The following is a 23,244-nucleotide window of genomic DNA, read 5'->3' as shown; positions in this document are numbered from 1 at the left end:
AATCGCGGGGGCTCATGCTAATGAGAAGGCTTTAAACACTCTGGACCGTCCACATGAATAGGCTCTTTGCAGACTGACCGGATTTAAGCGGCGCACACCGGAGGAAGCGGCTAATCACACTACCGAGCCTCCGCACTTGAGACTGAACTAACTTGTTTTCTACCCTTCACTTTAAGATTAATAAACGCACCCCGCTCGCCGCTGACAACTCAGGGATATCTGGCTCGTCTTGGAGAGAGCAGATACAGAACTCATCGAGGAGGAAGCGCCGGTTCATCTGCTCATTTCTTTATTTTTTGGAGGGGTGGGGGGACCTAAAGTTCACGTCGCCATGTCTGGAGCCTCGGATCAGAGTCGGCGGTTCTGTGTGTTGTCTTGGGATCAGGTGCAGCGCTTGGACTCGATCCTCGGGGAGGCTGTGCCCATCCACGGCCGTGGAAACTTCCCCACTCTGTCCGTGCAGCCCCGCCAGATCGTCCAGGTACCGACCCACACTCGGTCACATTAAAAAAAAACAACTAAAAATGACACAGTAATTTGTTTTTCTTTAACTCCATGGAAACCCCTCGACTACTCCTGGTGGTCTCCAAACCTCACTTTGAGCCACAGATCCACAAAAGATGTGACATTCCCGGGGACCTTTCTTACTTAATTGTATTTCCACAGTGGATCACAATTGTGTTTCCTCATTTTGCGGCAAGCTTGAATCTCGCATCTTCTCCCCCAATTAACGGCACTGCTATTTATTTCCAGAGGTTATTGTCTCAAACTTTCTGCAGGTAAACTATATATCTCTGTAACTTTATCCCTGTAGTCTCTTTAATATATGATAACAAAATGTAGAATTGCTGATTGTCGTTGATTTGTCTGTGTCCATCACATTCAAAGAACAGGCTGGAGGACATGCAGTGAAGAGTACACTGCCTTTACAGCTCCCCTGGTTGGACTCTCACAGATGCCAAAGTCCCTCCACATTTCCAGCCTCTCTTGCATTGTGGCCGGATCACATTTCACCTCCCCTGTGGTATCCCCAAGTTGCTGGCTTTGCATTAAAGTGCAGAGAAAATGCCATGTTAGTCTTTACCCCCCCCACCCCCCCCACCCCAAGCCCCCTCCTACCCTCCATTTTATTCACATGGTGACATATTTAAGATGATTTCAACAAGCCTGTGAAGCTCAGAGCTTCATGCTTGTGGCTGTGGAAGATGAATGGTCTATTGGACATGCAGAAGGCTTAAATGCAGGTTTGACTGTGGGGACTTGTGTTTCATCTGGATTTGTGGAAACGCTGTATAATTTAGTTTTACTAAAATCTACCATCTGTTACATGGATTCATTTAGAGCTGGCAGTGATCAATCATAAATCTCTGAATCGGCTTTTATTGTGTAATTGTGCCTCTTCTGTGGATCACTGGCGGCATGAGTGAGAGTGAGGACCTTTGTCCCGCCAGCAGGGTTAGAGGGATAAACATGCTGCTATATGAGCATCCACTGCAGCATGTAGCGCTCAAGTCCAAGGAGTTACAACACTGTAGCCAATATAGCAGCACCTGCTGTTCCCAGACCTGCGGCCCACAGCCTATAAGTGAATCAGACTGTGCTGTACAACTCCTCCTGGAATTTGTTTCACTTGCTTTTTTTTTTAATTAAAAACAAATTCTCTAAAGAAGGGAGACAGAGCGGAAAGAGGCTGGAGGCTGGTTTTTTTTGGCAGGATTTGGTGTAAAACCAGCAGAATAATACCTGTGCTTGAGCTACTCGCCAGCATCAAAGCATGTATGACTAAGGAGAGGTGTTAAAGTGTGACCATGAATTTTGCTCTGACCGATCTGATAGGGAGGCGACGGAAACACTCAGCGACCAAGTTATTTCTGCCTCTGATTGGAATTTGAACCCAATCTGCAGCACTTTATGGTCGAATGATCACAGTGCTCTCGACCGACAAATTACTGCTGTGATGATTTGTTCCTCCACCCTTGTGTGGGGTTAACTTTAAATGCATGTTCTAGAACTGCAACAAGTATTCAATTTATCAATCGGTTGATTGACAGAAAATCAATATCCAACTATTTTACCGATAGATTAATTGTTTTGAGTCATTTCTAAAATGAAAAACCGATAAAAGTCAGGGTTTATGCTTCTTAAGTGTTAAAATGTTCTGTCTCCTTTAGGCTTCCATGATGATAAACTGAATATCTTTTGGTTTTGGACTGTTGGTTTAAACAAAACAAGACAATTCAGGCTGCACCTCGGGCTTTGGGAAACACTTATTTAAAAAAAACCAAACCTCCGATCAATTAATCAAAAAAATAATTGACTGATCAATCGATTTTTATAGATAATGATTATTAAAGCCCTAGTTTGTTTGTCTATAGCCTGACCTAGTATGTATAAATAGAGCCATCATGTTATCTGATCACCCTGGGAGAGAGTTAATAGACACTAATCTGACAGGTCACTGCCAGTAGGGAGATTTAGGACTCCATGCGAGATGTAACAACTGAACTTTGCAGCAGGTTTCACTGTTTCATTTTGTCTGCAGTTATTATTTGCATAATAGAAGTATTTGTGGAGTCCAAATGCAGCTTACGCACACAGTCAGTAAAGCACATATTTACAGTCTGCGTCAGTTCCATCTGCCGTGTATATTGATTTGAGTAATATGACTAACTTCTCCAAAGGGTTTGCCAGATACAACAAGGATGTGGACGCTAATAGTTTCCACTGAATGCTTTAATTGCGTCTAAATGTCCTGAGGACAGCAAGTTTTAATCGCACATGTAGATTGGGATTTTGCTTCAGGGAAGATTACTTACTTTGATGCATTATTGTAGGACATGTTCCCCTTTGCACCTTTATAGCAGTGGGCATTCCCTCTCCAGCTGTAGATCATCCTGTTTAAAGGCTGCACTGAGGCGAGATAGCCACATTTAAACATTGTGCAGGTCACTGGAACAGAGGAAGGGACCGTTACTGACTGAGGTTTTGGCATTTAACAAGTTTTATTTTTTATTTTTTTTGCCGTTTCTGTTGGACAGCACTGGTCCTACACAGACTCTTTCTTGGTTACAGGTCAGGATTATAATTCTTATCACTATGACTTTGATCAAATGTGACAGTCTGACCGAGAGGAAGATGGACCTGGATCACAGACTTCACAGACATCTCTACGTGTGTGTGTCATCTCTGAAACTACAAGGGCATTTAAAAAAACATTTCTGGAAAGAACCTGTATGAATTCTGTCATGAATTAATAATGTCGTCCCTGTCCAGGTGGTGCGAGCGAGGCTGGAGGAGAGAGGTGTGTGCGTTAAGGACGTGAGGCTGAATGGCTCGGCTGCCAGCCACGTGCTCCATCAGGACACTGGACTGGGCTACAAGGACCTCGACCTGATCTTCGGTGTGCCGCTGAAAGACGATCAGGCCTTCCGTCTGGTGAAAGACGTCGTGCTGGACTGCCTGTTGGACTTCTTGCCTGCCGGGGTCTCCAAGGAGCGCATCACGGCACTGACCCTCAAAGAGGTCTACGTACAGAAACTGGTGAAAGTCTGTAACGACACAGACCGCTGGAGCCTCATCTCGCTGTCCAACAACACGGGCAAGAACGTGGAACTTAAGTTTGTGGACTCTTTACGACGGCAGTTCGAATTCAGCGTGGACTCATTCCAGATTTGCCTCGATTCTCTGCTGTTGTTTGACCGTTGCTCGGAGACGCCCATGTCCGAGAGCTTTCACCCCACCGTGATTGGGGAGAGCGTGTACGGGGACTTTAAGGAGGCTATGGAGCACCTGTGTCAGAGGACCATAGCTACACGCAGCCCTGAAGAAATCAGAGGTGGCGGCTTGTTGAAGTACTGCCACCTGTTGGTGCGAGGGTTCAGCGCCTCTCAAGAGGGAGACATGAAGCATATGCAGCGCTACATGTGCTCACGCTTCTTCATTGACTTCCCCGACATTGGTGAGCAGCACAGGAAGCTGGAGGCTTACCTGCAGAACCACTTTGCTGGCATGGAGCACAAACGGTACGAGTGCCTGATGACTCTGCACCAAGTCGTGAACGAGAGCACCGTCTGTCTGATGGGCCACGAGCGGCGCCAGACGCTCAGCCTCATCTCCATGCTGGCGCTGAAGGTGCTAGCTGAGCAGAATGCCATCCCCACTGTGACGAACGTCACGTGTTACTACCAGCCAGCGCCATACGTACAGGACATCAACTTCAGTAATTACTATATTGCACATGTGCAGCTGCCACAAGTCACACCATGCAGTAATTCATATCAGACGTGGCTGCCCTGCAGCTGAACTGGCGTCAGAGGGCACAGGTCGCCCTTTAACAGGACGTAGAATGAAAACACACAAGATAGAAACCCATGTTTGCCAAATGTGACTTGACTAAAACAATCCTGTACTGCTGTACATCTAATTGAGCCGACACATTCATTTTTCTCACTTGTTCTCTCTACATTGCAAAACATCTGTAAGATTGCTGGTCATTTCTGAGATGTAGCGGTAATATCTTATTTAAGTATTAAAAAAAAGAAAAGAAAAAAAGAAGTCTTTGGAAAACTTTGTGTGTGAGAAATACATTTTTGAGAAAACAAACATTGAAGCTGGTGTTATTTTCATACTCTGGCTTTATCTTTTTTTTAAATTACATACCGGACCAAAGATGTATTTGTTGTTCAGAGAGAGAATGTTGTTGTAATTCCAAGTGCCTGAAATGAACCATAAAATGTTCTAAATACATCTGTAAACTGAGAACTGTGCATTCAGTGTTTTCTAGATTACTCTGTCTCTCTTTTCAGGAACAGAAGCATTCATTTTTGTGAGATTAAAAAAAAAAAGGAAAAATCCCCAGTTTTTTTGTATTGTGGTTATTTTATGTTCAGTTTGGCCTGTAATGATTGTTGACATTTTATTCTTTGCTTCTAAGGGCTGCAGTTAGTTTAAACCGGTCATTATCTCATCTGCCTCTCCATTCGCACAGTCAAGTTGTTTTCTGTCACGAGGCCACAATAAACTGCACGCTTCCTTTAAATGTGAGAAGATTTGACTAAAAACTGACACACACAGATCGACTCAAATGTTGTCATGGTTTCCACTGTAGGGACGGATGTTTGTTTGTCCTACACTTGATAAGTTGATGACAACAAGCCGGTTCATTTGCAGTAACCAGACCCATTGAAATGCATATACTACTGGCTGGAGTGAGTTTCATTTGTTAAACTGGAGCTGAGGATCCGTTACAATCTGAGGACATGAACCATAAGGAGGGTTTTCTAAAGCACAATGACTTCTCTCTCTTCTGTGATACCAAAGCTTTTCAACAAAGGCTGGCTTGTTCTCCCACCCATGTTACCACTGGAAACCCGGCCCAGTCTGCTGGACTGATACTATATCCATGTCATTTTGTCTCAGTCAAAATCAAAATCTTTACAGGCATAGCCTAAAGTTTGTTAAAAGAGGTTTAGGATTGACACCGCTCATACAGATTATTAGCAGATCTCGGATCTTCTCGAGCCGTGCTAGTCTCTATGGGAGTCAACATCTACTCTGAAGACAGAACAAAAAACACAGTTAATTTTACCATATGTGACTCGCATTAATTTCTTCTTCACAGAGCTCTCCACACTGATGTTGAAAGGCAGCATTAGAAATGTGGTGTTATTCAAGACTTTTTTTTTGCGCTTCCCTATCTTTGAATAAATCTGTTTAACACGGGGTATTGGTTTTTCGGTCACGGCGTCGGTTCTCTGGAGGAACAGAGCCAATATAAACTACAGTAAGCCTGCTAATGTTTCTAATACGAAATTCTTTCACTTTTGTTCTATTGTTTTGCTGCCATGGTCAGATTAAATTGTTAAGGGGCCTTGGACCCCTGATACCTTCAAAGCAATGTGTGTAAAGACTTTAATCTCTCATTTACCTGTAAATCCAGAGCGGTCAGTGCTTCTATGCTGGAATTCGTTGGTTGGTGGTTGTTAGATTAAACTTTACTAAGAATGTGAGCACTATATGAGAAGAAATTATAACTTCTGCTAAAAGACAGGTAAAAAAAAACTAGCTAATAACACACCACATGTAGATACAGTGGGTACGGAAAGTATTCAGACCCCTTTAAATGTTCCACTCTTTGTTTCATTGCAGCCATTTGCTAAAATCAAAAAAGTTCATTTTATTTCTCATTAATGTACACTCAGCACCCCATCTTGACAGAAAAAAACAGAAATGTAGAAATTTGTGCAAATTTATTAAAAAAGAAAAACTGAAATATCACATGGTCATAAGTATTCAGACCCTTTGCTCAGTATTGAGTAGAAGCACCCTTTTGAGCTAGTACAGCATGAGTCTTCTTGGGAATGATGCAACAAGCTTTTCACACCTGGATTTGGGGATCCTCTGCCATTCTTCCTTGCAGATCCTCTCCAGTTCCATCAGGTTGGATGGTGAACGTTGGTGGACTGCCATTTTCAGGTCTCTCCAGAGATGCTCAATTGGGTTTAGGTCAGGGCTCTGGCTGGGCCAGTCAAGAATGGTCACAGAGTTGTTCCAAAGCCACTCCTTTGTTATTTTAGCTGTGTGCTTAGGGTCATTGTCTTGTTGGAAGGTGAACCTTCGACCCAGTCTGAGGTCCAGAGCACTCTGGGAGAGGTTTTCTTCCAGGATATCTCTGTACTTGGCCGCATTCATCTTTCCTTCAATTGCAACCAGTCGTCCTGTCCCTGCAGCTGAAAAACACCCCCATAGCATGATGCTGCCACCACCATGTTTCACTGTTGGGATTGTATTGGGCAGGCGATGAGCAGTGCCTGGTTTTCTCCACACATACCGCTTAGAATTAACCCCAAAAAGTTCAATCTTGGTCTCATCAGACCAGAGAATCTTATTTCTCATAGTCTCGGAGTCCTTCATGTGTTTTTTGGCAAACTCTATGCGGGCTTTCATATGTCTTGCACTGAGGAGAGGCTTCCGTCGGGCCACTCTGCCATAAAGCCCTGACTGGTGGAGGGCTGCAGTGATAGTTGACTTTGTGGAACTTTCTCCCATCTCCCTACTGCATCTCTGGAGCTCAGCCAAGTGATCTTTGGGTTCTTCTTTACCTCTCTCACCAAGGCTCTTCTCCCACGATTGCTCAGTTTGGCTGGACGGCCAGGTCTAGGAAGAGTTCTGGTCGTCCCAAACTTCTTCCATTTAAGGATTATGGAGGCCACTGTGCTCTTAGGAACCTTGAGTGCTGCAGAAATTATTTTGTAACCTTGGCCAGATCTGTGCCTTGCCACAATTCTGTCTCTGAGCTCCTTGGACAGTTCCTTCGACCTCATGATTCTCATTTGCTCTGACATGCACTGTGAGCTGTAAGGTCTTATATAGACAGGTGTGTGCCTTTCCTAATCAAGTCCAATCAGTTTAATTAAACACAGCTGGACTCCAATGAAGGAGTAGAACCATCTCAAGGAGGATCAGAAGAAATGGACAGCATGTGAGTTAAATATGAGTGTCACAGCAAAGGGTCTGAATACTTATGACCATGTGATATTTCAGTTTTTCTTTTTTAATAAATTTGCACAAATTTCTGTTTTTTTCTGTCAAGATGGGGTGCTGAGTGTACATTAATGAGAAATAAAATGAACTTTTTTGATTTTAGCAAATGGCTGCAATGAAACAAAGAGTGAAAAATTTAAAGGGGTCTGAATACTTTCCGTACCCACTGTATAAGAGATGCTAGTTCAGTAAATATATTAAATCATATCTCTTTACTTCAGCCTTTAACTCTACCTGAAGCTCTCTTGCACTTGCACTACTGTGCTTTTAAAATGCGTTTTGCTTTATTTTATTCTTTAACTCTGTTAATGTCTTGTGTTTAATTTCATTTGGTCTTATGCATTTTATTTCTTTTCTATGTTTTTAAAGTTCCATTTTAACACGTTTTTATGTTCTTTTATACAAAGTATATGAAGCGCTGCTTGTAATTTTTTTGCTGTAAAAAACTTTGAGCTGCATTTCTTGTATGAAAGATGCTGTTCATAAGGTTATTATTGTTGTTGTTATTATTATTATTATTATTATTATTATTATTATTATTATTATTATGTATCCATTTGGTTGATTGTAATGAGATATTATTATATTGTGAAAATTCCCTGACAAATTGATTAAATTATCAAACCAAGTGACATGTAGTAAACAAGGGGCTTTTGAATCTCCTTGGTGTGTCGCATCTTGGGACAGTTACAGGCTTTCCAGTCTTGTTGGCTACAGTTGCATTAGTCAGAGCTTGAAGATGGTTCATATCTATTTATACCAAATAGTAGAGGTGATGCAGCCTGCTTCCACATTTGTAACAATGCATTTAATGGTTAATGAGGGTACTGATATTATATATATCTTTGCAGGTTGTAAAAAAATGACACAATCCCATTTGCATGTTGAAGTCATGACCTCTTCATGATGCTGGATTCAGGATCGTAAATGACCGTATGTTTTCTAATGGGCTTTCCTAATTTACCTTCCTCCACTGTCACGTGCAGTTCATGGAAAATTTCAGCAATTGATATTCATTGCCTTGTTACGTGTTTATCCCTGAACATGAATATTCTCCTTCCACTGTATAAAATAACAGCATATTGCTTCAACAAAAGGATGAAAATGTTTGAGGATCAATGAAATGCTCTATGGTGAAGGTTTGCTCTCGGTGTAATTGTAATTTTGAAGTAAACACACTGGAAATTATTTCTTGCTGGTTTGAAGCCTGTCCTGATGAGGATTTTGCATTTAACATCCTGGTTAACTTGTCATAATCACCTGTACTGCTTGTTTTGGAACAATGTTTGTGGTTTTCATTGATGAGCTTTCAGCAAAAAGGTACCAAAACTACCTCAGAGTGTGTGTGTGTGTTTACACACGACTCAAGCTGACACGCAAATGTTTTTTATGGTTATTACGACAATATTAATCCTTATATCAAGATAGTTTCCCTGGCTTCTAGCTGTAACTGTGATCTATTTATGATACTGAAAAAAACAGCAGAATTCAAAGTAAAGTAATGTTTGAAAACCAAGGAGCAGACGTTGAACCAATACAGCCGATTAAAATGATTTTTATCAGCTGCCATTTCTAGATGACAGAGGTGGAAATTTTCTCCCAGGGATAATAGTATGAGATCTCCGAGACATTTAATTCGGGCTTTAATTTGGAGATGTGGATGTGTGTGGGCTGAGGTTCTGTGCATATGTCTGCGTGAAACCAGGGTGATGACAGGCCAGAGACGCAGTAATGACAGAGATTTCACCATTTCTTGCCACAACACAAATCAAACACCCCTCGCCTAGTATGTGTGCTATTACCTCTCCTGAGAAAGGCTTTATTCACCCAAGGGAGCGATTACAATGTCCCACTTAGCCATTATCCGCGGGGAGTTTCTGCCCTACTGTTTGTTGTATATTTTCTCTCCGTGTTTGTGTCCCCTGGTGCAGTACAAACTTCTTAAGACTTCATCCTGATCACACTGACCTGAGTCAGGATAAGGAAGATATTTTAAATTAAGCTGTACTCGGGGAGCACATGTCTCTGTGGATGTGACATCATCCCGAGTGTGCAAAAAGGAAACACATGTCTGCGTGATTGGAGCAAGATGACAGTTCAACTTCAGCTGGTGGAGATGTGTGTGTTGCCGTCTGTGTGTTGCTGTGTTGCTGGGGTACAGCACTGAGAAATGTCCACAAGTTCATCAGCAGTTCTGCACAAGGGAAGAGCCTCCATACAGCTGTGGCAAAGCGACGCTATAATTTAAAACCATCATGATTGCAGTAATACCTGTTAGGACTTTAAAGTAAGTTTCTGAGTTTCTAAAACACAGTTTTCTCCAAAATATTAACTTTCAGGCATTTTGAAATTATCCACTCATCTTAGAAAAGGTTCGAAGAGCATGTGACTTTAGGTTTTTTTTTGTTTACTCACCAAATACACTCGTAATCCTTTTGTAAAAACCTAGAAATCCCCAAAGTTGAACATCCGGTTTGCACGGGATAGTGATGGAAACATGGAACTCTGGACAGCAGCACAGTAATAAAGGTTTTTGGCCTGGATGCACTCAAGCTTTCTTCCTCTGAGTAAGCTCCAGTGGATCCAGTATGAGTGTGTACACTGTATGCTGTATTCGGGTCAAACATAATTAATCTCTATTAAAACCCCAGAAAGCAGACTTTTAGAGGAACTCAGTGGGACTCGGATGCAGCTGGACACTGCTTTGACCATTGCTGTGAATCATCAGACCAGTGTGTGTGTGTGTGTGTGTGTCATGTGTGTGTGTGTGTGTTTGCGCTCATTTAGAAAGTGATGTCACGACGGCCAGATGGAACATGCTCGAAAATGCCAGTGCAGAGTATGGACCGGTCAGCCTCGGTTGGGGAGGTGGGAGGCAAAGGGCGTGGTGGTTTGAAGTTTGGAGTGTGTGCCTCATACCAAGATAGCCTGCAGGAGAGAAATAGAATCTGTTATTTCACTTCAGAGTTCAGGGAGCGTTGGGTGTCACCGCATATGCAAACTGCCGGTGGAAAGGCAAAAGTGTGAGAGACACTTGCACACAGGGGGAGCCAGCGCTGAGCATTCCTGGCATTACAGTCCGCTGACAAACAATCCTAACTTTATCCAGTGAGCCGAGCCAACTGAATGGCTGCAGTGTGTAGAGTTTACCCACTGAGGGGAGCAATGCCCGGCCCGATCCTCCACCCTGTCCCAATCCAAAGTCTATAATGTCTGAGGTAGGACTGTCAGCTCAGTTTCTCTTCATCATTCAATCCATAAACCAATTATTTACTAAGACTACAGTGTAAATCCCTGTTAGAAATCATAGAAAGTCCTCCTGCCTTTTACATTTGTTTGTGATGGCTGTTGGAGCAGCAGCAGCCTAGGTTTTAAGATTTATTCCCTAAAACATGTTCAGAAATACGGCCAGATACATAAGTACATGTCTGCTTTTATAAATAAAATAAAAAGTTCTCTTAGCTGGAATTAAAAAGATTTTGAAAGCACAAATTAACATCTGCCTCGTTCGACTATAAAACCGATTTTATGAGAACGCAACAGCTCAACACCCTTCACTCTGCGGCAAAGATCAAACTATTGCCTGTTATTTTAACATCATACACCCACACAAACACACGTGACGAAAGTCTACACTACAACCATGTAATTCACGTTGATATAAGGACAAAATGGATGTAGTTGAGACTGAGAAGTTCCCCCTTTTTTTGGACAAAATCACCACATGGTCTGTTTAGTACAGTGACACGAAAAAGTTATAGAAGTCTTTTGAATTATTTGCCTGCAAATAGAAATGTGAATAAATATGGGCAACTTTTTATCACAATGTTACAAATGTGAACTATATATTTTAACTAATAGCACACAAATCACTGCATTGTTCTTGTCCTTATTGAATATCATTCACAATGTTGGTTGGAAAAAGTATGTGAAACCATAGGCTAAACTGACTTATTGAAAACACTAATTTCATTGTTCACAAGAAGAATCTGCTGATGTGTACCACACATCAAAAAGAAAAGATCTCAGAAGACTTCCCTTTGAGAGTTGTTGGTTTGCATGAACCTGAAGAGAGTTTACGTGGCGCCATTGTCTAAAAAAAATAATTCAAAATGATTAATTCTTGGAACAATGAGAATTTGAAGTGGTGAATCTCCCACTGTTATCACTGTAAACGGAGTACTGTGTGAGAACAGAAAGCTTGACAGACATAACAACAGTAACCAAAGAGGCAGAGCTTTGCTAAATTTTCAATCTTCGAGGTTTATATATTCATGGTTTATATTTTTGTATTATTCAGTTTGCCCCGTGTTTCAATCCCTCCACCCTCTAGAAGTTCATGACTCGCTTGCTGTGTCCGGATCGTTTAGTACATTGTGAACTATGTAATTGACAAGTAGCCAATCCGAATGGATCTCACCCACTATATAGTCCACACAGAACATCTGTCTCCCTCCATGCCGAGTTCCCTGCCTGCCACACCCACCTCACCTGCTCCCAGCTCCCCAATCAGCCCCAGCTGCAGCCACTCTGCGATCAGTTTTTCATGTACCCAGCCAGGACTCTGGACTTCGTAGTTCCCTTTGTGTTTCGTATCTTTCAAAGTGAAGTCTTTTGTTTGCTGCAATCGTGCCTCTGTTGTGCATTTGGGTCCTACATTTGGTTATGACATGTTCATGTTGACTTAAAAGGCTGAGACTGAAAGTTTATTCTCAAATATTTATATTACAATATATATTCTCAAATATTATTCTTGTTTTAATCTTTTTAACAATATTGATAAGTCCTTAACCCTTTACACTGTGGAGGTCCTTTGTATCGGGACTGTTGGTTACTGAGCGTGGCACATTTCACTAAAAAGTCCAGCTGGTACTACTATGACTAAAATGGGTGGAGCATTGTTGAGCTTTATTTCTGTTGCAACAAACATAGCAGTTACAGTTGAGAATTTTTAGAATCGGTTCAATCACACCACTGTTTGCTGACTCATCGTTATATGGCTCTTATTTACTCTCTTATTTGAAGTTTCAAATGTCTGAGGTGATGTGAGACACGTTTCAGAAGTGGGATCAAGTGATGGTTACCATGTGAGAGCCTCCTACAGTCAAACCAATTGGATGTCATGTGGCGCTCATCAAGAAGGGTCCTTTCACAGGTGTCCCCCTTCCTGCATTCCTGGAACAAGACAGGAAGCGTAATGTCACGCGAAGGGGCTTAGCTGTGCTCCTCATCAACACCAGTGGAGAGAGGATTGTTGAAGATCTCCATGTGGGGTTTTCAAGAGACGGGTGACTCATGCGTGAGGACCTGGGTCCAATCTGATGTGGGTTTGTTTACTCAGGGCCCAGTAAAAGTCATTGTTCCACATTTCAGATTTTCCACATGTCTCACAGCCGCTCTTCATCCCCACCGCCGCCGCAGTCGTCTGGCTGCTCAACCCCCACAATCTGCCTCCTGCTGCGAGTGACTGGGGTTATTGGCTACCAGTACGCTGAGCACATCAGCTTGATCTGGTTCTAATAATTCCATGGCTTTTTGTTGATATTAATCTGAGCAAAATCGTTAAACGCTCCACATATTGATGTTGCGCCAAGGTTATTGGAGAACTTTTGAGGATGGCAACTTTCCCACTCAAAACCAGCATTTCTATCAAACTGCATTTCTTCTCCGTTTGAAACTGAGATGAGATGGAAAATGAGGCCTCATCAAAACACATAAATCAGCGATCTGTTTGGCCAGTATACGTTTCACTTCTGAAACATTATGCTATTTGCTCCAAATCACGTGCATCTGCAACTAGTATCAACAATGTCAGGAAACTGTCAAAAGTGTCAGGGCTGTCTCCACAAAAAATTTCACATGTGCTTTTTCTCTGGTCTGAGATGTAAACAACCTGTCAGAGCAACACCACATTACACTGTTTACAGGTTTTGAAACTTTATTGTATATCCTTTTGACAAACTGTTTGTTGTGGGGGTCTTTAACAACATAGTTTTATATTAAAACATACAAATATATCCATGTTCACTACAGCTATGAAGTTCATGACTCATCAAAAGAAGAACTTCCATTTCAGGAAACACATAAATTGCTTGCATTTATTTAAAACAATAATATGATAATGAAGCCGAATCGGATGTTTAATCTTTGGAAATATACTTCTGATGGCATACAATTAATGATTCCCAAGACAAAACTTTTCTGGTCCTGAGCAGGAACACAGTGGATTTTCCAAATTATTACTTGAATGACTTTCCAAACATCAAACCGCACTCGTTAAACAGTCAGTGGGAGTGAATTATGTGCATGCAATTACCATTGTGTTCCAGCTGTTTTGTTGATAAATGTAAATCTTGTAGTGTCAGTCAAGTTTTTATGGTGAGATATAAAACCGAGCAGTTCCCTTTCTCATGAAATAATTTTGTCTGTCTACCAAAAGGTTTAAAGTTTATTGCTAAAAGCTGTGGAGCAGGCAGGAAGACACCAAGAAAAATACAAAAAAAAAAAAAAAAATGTTCCTGTGTGATATTGTTAATAACTTAACCCCCATCTTTCGCTGTACTTTCTGATCAATAAAACTTATTTTAGGTTTGAGTTATTCCGCATGGTGTGCTGACTTTGGTCAGTCTGTTGTGTGCTTTGGACAATTTATTTTCCAGTCACTGACTAAACTGGAAGTGAAGCACCAGAACATGCAGATTTGAAACAACCTGCTCCATCTACTCGTGTGAGCCTACGTCTCATACAAGCCTCTTTCTTTTTCCAGAGGATATAATTAATCAATATTACACGAGAGGGTGTGCTTTAACGTGATCATTGTCGCGACGGTGGTGCGTTCAGGACCGGGGCGCGCGCGCGCTGAGGTCTGTAAGCGTCGCTGAAGTACTTAAGTGTGATCTCTGTTTCCATGGCAACACGTCGGGTGTGAACGTAACGTGCGCAATGTTTACCACTCCAGGAAGTAGGCCGACCCTTAGTAACGACCCTAGCAACGCAGACGCGATCCAGTCCGTTTTTTTTTTTTTTTTTTTATTGCTTCCCGGAGGTCGTTTCTCAAACTGAATAACTACAGCACATGGAAACACTAAACTGCTTAGCTCGCTCAGTCTTGTTGTAAGTAAGATATCTCTTGCATGCTTTTATCACTTAGACTTAATTACCGAAACGTTGAATCGCTGTTGTTTGTGCTGTTACAGTTCAAAATGCAGCAGGTCAAATCCTCACTGGTTACAAGAGCAGATCATCTGTACTGACCTCTCTTCACTACTTACCGGTGACGTAAAGAATTCATTTTTTATTATTCTTTTAATTTGTTTTTCTCTGTTAGTTATACCTAATCCCAATTCCCCATTCCCGGTCAGTCATGAGGAGGTGTTGCTGCCAGACTGTTGAACTCAGTCAGATCCTCCTCATCCATCCAGTGTTACTTTTACACACCTTTGTACAATTATGTTACTTACCTTTGAATAATTGTTTAGATCATATATCACGTTTTTAAAAAATTTTTTTTATTGTGTTATTTAAATCAACAGACTTTTGTATTAATGTGACTAAAAAAAACTACAAACTAAAAGCGACATTTACACCAAAACTTCTCCACCTGTAACTGTAGAGTTAAAGAGGAGTGATCCAGGCCTGCTGAAGTATCCTGTGGCAGCTAATTGTAACCTTTGGCATTCAGCCAAGTGATGTAACACAATAACCTGATTTCCACAGCTCTGTAGCACAGATACATTAATGAATTGATTGGATGACTTTACTTTTCCTCATCTTCGTGATCTTTTTGTTTTGATTCTGCTTCTCTATTTCCTCCTGAGGACAAAGAGATGTCCTTTATGTCCATTTCCCCCCTCTCTTTAAGGCTGGATAAAGCAAGCTACATGTCAGCAGTCAAAAATAAATAAATAAATGCATGCAACAACATTACCGTGGTGTTGTAAGAATAAAAGTGCAAAATGTAAAGCACACATTGTTGTCACGTGATCTGCTTCGCAGGAAAGCTGAGCAGATGAATTAAGGCATCCGGTCGGCGGAGACGCCTCCTCTGCTTTGAGACTGTAACTTCCTGGACCCCACGTAGACAGAGTACGATTGTGTGCTGTCAGTGAACCAGAACAGAAACAAATACCCACATCAGCCTCCTCAACCTCCCCCAAATGGTGCAGAAAAACACACAGGGCATGCATTTCCTCTAACACACACAGACACACACATGTACAGCCATTAGTAAAGATCCTGACATCATCATTGAAGACCCCTTGGTCACGACATCGCCCACGCTTTAACAATCAGCTTGTGTTGACTTTGGGGTGACCTCCAAGGCCATCAGGAGGTTTTTTTTTCATTGGAGCTCTTGGACAGGATTCCTTTTCCTTTGGGCTGTTGAAGTCTCATGTGGTCGTAATAAATTCAACAAAAACTTGAAACGAACATAGCTGAAAGATGTTGAGAAAGCCAAGCTGTTTTTTTTTCTTATCACAACCTGAGTTTCTTTATTTTGGATGTACATATTTGTTTTGCGCCTGATTTGACTGTTTTTGTTCCTCCCACATAAATCCAGTTGAGGAAAGAAATATACCGTAAATGGTCAGCAGAGACAATATATTGTGATCTGTGTTTTTTGGCCAAAGCTCAGATTGTGAAAAAATGTAAATTATCACTGTATTTTGCTCCCACAATAACTTTAGTTACCAGTGTGCAATGTTTCATTCAGTTAAACAGGAACAAAAAAAGAAATAACACCTCATAAACAATGGCAGCAAGAGGTGAATGAAAGAAGTTCGCTGAGAGGTGAAATAACTCCTGAAAGACTCAATGATATTATACAACACAGGTTGTATACCTCTGCCAACCAGTCAAGTTGCAATTTACCTCCATGTTTTTTCAGACTCATGAAATATATCATCTCTTCCGCCCGACAACACAGAGGACCTTAAATTGTTTTTGTAGAACATTATAATGACAGTGAAGTTGACCTTTGACCTTTGAAAATGTAATTACTTCATTATTTTATCCTATTAAACATTTGTGTGAAATTTTATCATAATAATCAGATGAATTCTTGCGTTATGGCCACAAATGTTTGTCCTTGAATCCAAGTGACTGTTTGTGCCAAATTTGATGAATTTCCCTTAAAGTGTTCCTGAGAGTCACAAGAGTGTGATGAATAAATAGGACGATCATGCGGTCACAGCATCCTTGACCTTCGGTCACTAAAATGTTATTAGTTCATCCTTGAATAAAGTGAATGTTTGTGCTGAATTTGAAGAAATGTTCTTCAGGCATTCCTGCGATATTGCGTACATGAGAATGGAATGGGGCGGATAAAGAGGGACCTGAGGTCCTGTTGACCTTGATCTTTGTTTACCTAAAGCTATACACGCCATCCTTGTGTTAAACTGAACATTTGTGCCAAATTTGAAGAAGGTCCCTCAAAGCTTTCCTGAAATATTGCATTCACAACCATGGGTCAATACAAAGTGACGGTTACCTTGACCTTTGAACACCAAAATCTTATCAGGTCAACATTGGTAGCAAATGAATGTTTTTCCCAAGTTTGAACAAATTCTCTCAAAGTGTTATTGAGATTATTGTGTTCACAAGAACGGGACAGATGAATGAGGAGGAGGCGAGATCACTGACCCTGAACTTTGACCTTTGCCCACCAAACTCTAATCAGTAAATCCTTCAGGCCAAGTGAAAAATTGTGCCTCATTTGAAGAAATTCCATCGTAGCTTTTCTGAGATATCATGTTCATGTAAATGTGTCAAATTGGGCTCTAACTGACCCTGACCTTTGACCCCCAAGTAAAATCTGTTCATCCTTGGTATCAAGTGAATGTTTTTGCCAAGTTTTAAAGAAGTTCCCTCCTGGCGTTCTTGAGATATCACATTCACAAGAACAGGACGTACAGTATGGCCAACCTGAAAACATAATATCTCTGGCTGTGGGTGTCGCCCTTAAATAATCTAAATAATAACAGGCATCAAAGTAATCAGAAAAATAAAATATAATAACATTTGCTGTATTTCGTTTCAGACTGCAGCAATTAATATACACTTGATCAAATGGGAAAAGCACACATGCTCAAAAATACTAGAACCTGCAATTCTCAGTACGACTGCATCTTCTCGTCTCATCTCAAATACCTCTTGCCTATTTTATATTACGTACCCAAATTAAAATTACAGGATTTTTGTTAGAAATTGCATGTGGCTTTATTACAGCAACCTCTGAATCCCCAAATATAGCTCCCCCGGACATTACACAACTGTTTTCACAGACTTGAATCAATGGAGAGGAGTTCTGCTTTAAAAGGCCACACAGGCAATAAGACAGCACCTGGTGCAATAAGTTGTGAAACCATCAGTGCAAACTACAGAAAACATTTGATAAGCTGATGAAAAAGAAATGAGACAGTATGACAACCTCTCACAGGTCTACTACCTGAAGACTGTCAGTGAAATCTGAAAGGTCAGAGGAAGTGTTACAGTCAAGACATCATAAAATGTATCCAGGTTATTACTTTCTGTTTGTATCTAGTAGCTGGATCATCTGGTAAAAGGTTGTTTTACAAATGTGAGTAATTTACATTATGGATATTCTAAACTATGGCAGGGAGAGGTACCGTACATATCTTCTCTCTTGTTACCACGCGTTTTGGTTTCCATTTGATTTTTGTATTTGACTGTTTCTGACATCTATAAATTACTAGAATGATATTTAGTGACTGATATCAGAGGTCGCATGAACACCAGTTTGTATTAAAAAAAAAAGGCATGAATACAACAATTTTCAGCAGATCTGAAGTGTCAAAACTCTTAAATTAAACTACAACAAACTGGACAAGTGTGTGACTGAGGATTTAGCTGCTTTTGTACAGTCAACAGTTTATTTGGTGTTAAATCTGATTCCTGATTCTCATAAATCTCATTTGCAGAATGTGATTCCAACAGAGAGCAGTGCAAAAGCTGCCAAAGCAGGGGTGGAGGGTGTGTGTGTGTGTGTGTGTGTGTGTGTGTGTGTGGGAGGGGGGGGGCAGCAGAGGTTGCAGGCTTTGAACTACGGTGCAGTGATTGGATTAGTGGGCAGTTGAAAAGGAAATGAGACTAAGAGGGGATTTACACACAAACACAATTCAGACTGTTTGCATGGGAACTCTGCTTTGTCAATTAGCACAGTTTTGTCTAAATGCTCGGTTTAGTTTTTTAGTAATTAGTGCAGTTATTGAATCGGAGTCCCAGTTTTTGAATTAAGATGCTATCGCTGTACAAAACCGCAGCGCTTTTTCAAGCTGCTTTTCCATTCATGACTGATTTGTTTTTTTATTGAAAAGTATTTTTTTCTGCCTTTTCAGTCTCAAACCAAAGACGTTATGCACTTGTTTGTCAGCATGAGGCCAAAGCTCAAGCACAAACGAAAAGAGCCCAGAGATCAAATCGCAGGCTTGGGAAGAACCACAGGATCTTTTTGCAGACACACTATACAAATGACTCAGTGTCTGTCCAGTGTGCCAGTGTGTAATTGATGGTTGTGGATAAGTTATAGTACATATTTTACATATGCTTTTCCAACCTTTTTCTGCTCTTAAAGGAATCTTTGGAATATTCACTGTGCAGCTATAGAGTGAATCATTTTCTGTGTCTCATTTTTTCCTTATCTGCAGTTTGGGTGACACAGCGATGGTACTTTTTGCAGTCAGGAATGAGGTTAAACATCTCTTTCTCAGTGCATAATTCAGATTTAGTCTAGTTAGTCATTTAGTTATTTCGGTTGGATAGAGTCTTAACGGTGACACCACCAGTTATTTTGGTCAAAGGTGGCCTAAAACCGTGGCACCGCCAAAACAGTGTTGGATATGGCAGATTTGGTGTGTGTGTGGCCATAAATAGAGACTGCTGAAGGTACAAGGATGTTCTTAAAGTCTTTGGGTGGTCCAACCTCTCAGGGAGCTCCAGCCTACTTTTTGTGAGTGCCGACACTGAACAGTGGTCATTATTAGCAGACAAACCAGCCCCACCAGCCTGGGATTACCTTCCTACCAAGTGCAGATGTGAACGTCTAAACAATTCTCCCACTCTGTTTTGACATGCTCTATTATAGGTTCTGCATCCTACACCAGATCCTGAAAAAAAAATTGACAGCTGTATGAAATCATTCATTTTCTGGTCTGATGTCATCCAAAAATTACCATAATTGCCCCAGCCTGGCGTCTCTGGTCTGACTGGCAGAGACAGTACCACTGGGCGAGGTGCAGGGACGTACAGTAGGCTACAGTAAAGGGACGAACGACCACTTTCTTCTGTCTGCTCGACCAACACAGCTCGCCTTTAACTTTCTACTGCACTCACAAACAAAGACAAGACGGGACTTGATGTGGTCAGACCTGAGAGGCTAATGATAGAGTCTCAAACCCAGTCGCAGAGGCTGAGGGTTCTTCAATGCATGTATGGGAACGCACACAGATGCAGTTATGCAACTATGTAAAGCCTGAGCACCGCTGGGAATCCAGGGTGAGGGAGATTCACTGCAAACAACAATACATGTAGGATTTTCTGTACATGTTTCTCCTATGCAGAGGTGGATAAAGTATTCAGATGCTCTTCTTAGTGCTCCACTGTGCAATGCATAGTTATGGAAAAAAAACTGTACTGCTTACTTGTTCTCTCATTGAGAGCTGAATGAGAATTCGTCCATTAATCATGAAGTTACAGCGAACAGCCAGTTAGCAAAGCAGAGACTGAAAAACTCTGATGCTCACTGCATGAGTAAATTATATTGTTTGTTTAATAGGTTACCAAACTGTAAAAATGGCATGCTGTGGTTTGGTTGGATGTTATGTGCCGGCTGTTTCTTGCTTTGGACTTTCAGGAAGAGCCAGGCTAACTTTACCCTTGTGCTGAGCTGCTAACGGCTGAAGCTTCATAATTAACCCATTTAAGCCTGGCTAATTTTTCAAACTTCCACTTGGAAAGAAATATCCCCAAATGCAGTAACAGCTTACCTTTAAAGTCAAAATAAAGAGTGCTATGGAGACAAGATACAGGGATAATTTTCAAAAACAATACATCTCTGTGTCCCCATCACCAGGCCTCTTTACAGACTCTTTATAGAGTGACATATAAAAGACTCTATTCATTTTTTTTTTATTTCATCTAATCGAAACTGTAAATGAGAGACTATATACCGGCCTTGTAACAATGAGTGAGTATGTGCCGGTGTTATTCAACCTTTAATAAAAAGTCTCAACTACAAATTTGCAACCACCAAATCCGTTTAAATCGTATTAACACTTGGCCTCTTCAATGAATGAGCAAAGCTCGCCAGCCTTTGAAAAATAATACAAAATACAGCCTGGTACTGGTACGGGGACCTCCTGAGTGCAAAGGGTTAAAGGACAGATATAAGAGTGGTATCGACTTGTTGCTTTAAACACACAGTACATCATTTCTGCTACTAAGTGTCTAAACGGTAATAAAAGACAGCGTTTGATGATCTCACAGTGTGGGATTTTGGGAGTTGTTGTTATTGTTAAACAACCACCATTGCCGAAAGAAAGGGATTTGACGTCACTCATGACAGACAAAGGCAAATTTATTCATTAAACTTATATTCACGCGCAGCAAATAGCATTGAATAATCGTGCTATATCACTTGTGAGCAACACAAACAACAGTGTGATAGGAGTGGCTTTCGTTAGTTGTTGAGTCCCTTCCTCACTCTCTGATGTATCATCTGGTCTTTCCCAAGTTATAGAAAGCAGGTGTAAAGTGGATATGACGCCATTAACAGGCGACCTAATGAAGCAGACAGTTATCTTGATTAAAATAGTTCTTCTCTGGATTGAACATTGTTGGAAACATTTGGGATAACGTAAGATCTAAGGTTTGAGAACAAGGCTGCTGGAGAGATCAGACAGTTTATTTTGTCTGAGCGCCTGGGAAAGGGGTCAGAGGTTGCAGAAGGGCTGTAAAAAAAATGTCTTCTCCCTCTCCTTCTTCATCATTTCCACAATCCCAAGCCGCACTGTTTAGGAGTTAAAGGATGTGGCAGGTTGATCTTGATTGCTGGTTCTTCCTCTTGGTCTGCTTCCTCTCTTTAGCTGTCCCACTTCTCGAGTTGGTCGCCTCTGCCTCTACCTGTACTTGCCAGACATAATGCTGTCTTGTGGCAGAGGCAGGGGTGGGTTGTACCTGTTGTGTAAGAGCGGTGTAAAGAGATAATGCGCTTTGCTCAAGACAAGCTCTTAGCCGGTACTTTCACCTGTCGTCATTAACACAGTTATCTTCAAATCCCTGCACTACAAACAAGCGTGTCACAGTTTGCTTTCAGATGAATGGGCCTTTCATATTTTGGGCTTTCAACATATAACAAATCCTGAACTTTACCTTTAGGGCAGGCATTTAACCTTTCCAACCAATACTGTTCTGTAATGATATACAATTAAGTCAGAGTACTACTGTGTCCATAAACTGTTACAGACAAGAGAAAGAGAGATCTAAACCAATTTAGTCTCTTCATCCCGCTGATATTTGGTGTAACATGAAAAACAAACTGCAGAAACTTGTGAAATGCTCTCGCTCCCCACAACAGTTGGAAAATCGAGCAGCAGGGACGTCTCTAATATCTGGACTGTACCGGGGCTCGGTTCCCGGTAGACTGTGGGAGTAAACCGAGATGCCTTTAAATTCTGGGAGCGTGTTTCCCTTTGGAAGAGATTTCCTATGAAAACAGTCTGTAGTTGAGCGCTTCCAAGAAGTTGTCAGAGATGAGATACAAACACACTTTTACAAGGATACAAAGGACCTTGTGGAAAGCACTTGCTCAAGTCATCTCAAGTCATTTTGTTCCCTGAATTTTTGTGTAACTGAACTCAGCAATTTCACTATGTATACTGCAGGACTCAGAGGATGACCGTGAGCAGCACACACGGATGCAATTACAGGCTCAAGACGTTTTAAATAATACATTTTTAGATCAATAGTAGGATATCATAGTATCACAAGGTGTCTCTTGATTTCTTGGAAAACTGTACATTGTCAAACCCTAAATGTTTCAGCAATCAGGTTTCTTGAAAAGAAGAAGAACATATTGTTGAAAAAACGTAATCTATACCAAATCTGAATATGGGATCAAATTATGTGTTAAGTCTTGAGAGGTCCTGCACTGCAAAACCAAATAGAAGCACACATAAGGTAAGATAATTCTCATGAATTAGTCATGTCTAGTTTACTTACACGACAGCCCCCTCTGGTGGAAAACACGTAGAAACAAATCAAGAACGGTTAATCTAAACGTATAAATGTAAACAAAATAATAGTGTGCCAAAGTAAACTTGGTATCTGTAGCGTGCTGAAGTAGTGTGTGAGATAATCATTTTGGGGGTAAACTGTGATTCAGTGTCACGTTCCTCTTTGGCACAGTAGCATGCGTGCAAATAACTGGAGTGCACACTGTGTCCTGCCTTCAATTTGGAAAGATTAATCATTACACAATGAACTCGTTTGAGTGGAGAATCTGAAGCACAAATCAACAAGTGATATAATTCGGCCACAATATGAAGAATTAGCTAAAAAAAAAAAAAATAATAAAGAAAACAATAAAATGAAGGACCGTAGAGACGACTGAAATTAAAAGAATTGATTTTCTACTTGAAGGGACGAAATGAGGAAGTATTTTTTTTTAGAGTTTATGTACTTGAA

At 41.1% G+C, this 23,244-nt stretch overlaps 1 protein-coding gene across 1 annotated transcript; it reads left to right on the top strand.

Annotated features, from left to right (window-relative positions):
• Nucleotides 1-57: 57 nt before the first annotated feature.
• Nucleotides 58-4,857, top strand: tent5ba (terminal nucleotidyltransferase 5ba). Its single transcript, XM_069143126.1, has 2 exons — nucleotides 58-481; nucleotides 3,274-4,857. The coding sequence occupies exons 1-2, from the start codon at nucleotides 332-334 to the stop codon at nucleotides 4,300-4,302; spliced, it is 1,179 nt and encodes a 392-aa protein (XP_068999227.1). The 5' UTR covers nucleotides 58-331; the 3' UTR covers nucleotides 4,303-4,857.
• The last annotated feature ends 18,387 nt before the right edge of the window (nucleotides 4,858-23,244 follow it).

This window comes from Embiotoca jacksoni, unplaced genomic scaffold (assembly GCF_022577435.1).
Source record: "Embiotoca jacksoni isolate LCO1_2020_lvr unplaced genomic scaffold, fEmbJac1.0.p SCAF_11, whole genome shotgun sequence".
Lineage (NCBI taxonomy): Eukaryota > Metazoa > Chordata > Actinopteri > Embiotocidae > Embiotoca > Embiotoca jacksoni.
Note: the sequence above shows the minus strand (reverse complement) of the source record. Positions and strands in the feature narration are given on the sequence as shown.

Coding starts and splice junctions, on each gene's coding strand:
- tent5ba (XM_069143126.1), top strand. CDS start 332: ATGTCTGGAGCCTCGGATCAGAGTCGGCGGTTCTGTGTGTTGTCTTGG. Junction 482..3,273: donor AGCCCCGCCAGATCGTCCAG/GTACCGACCCAC, acceptor GTCCCTGTCCAG/GTGGTGCGAGCGAGGCTGGA.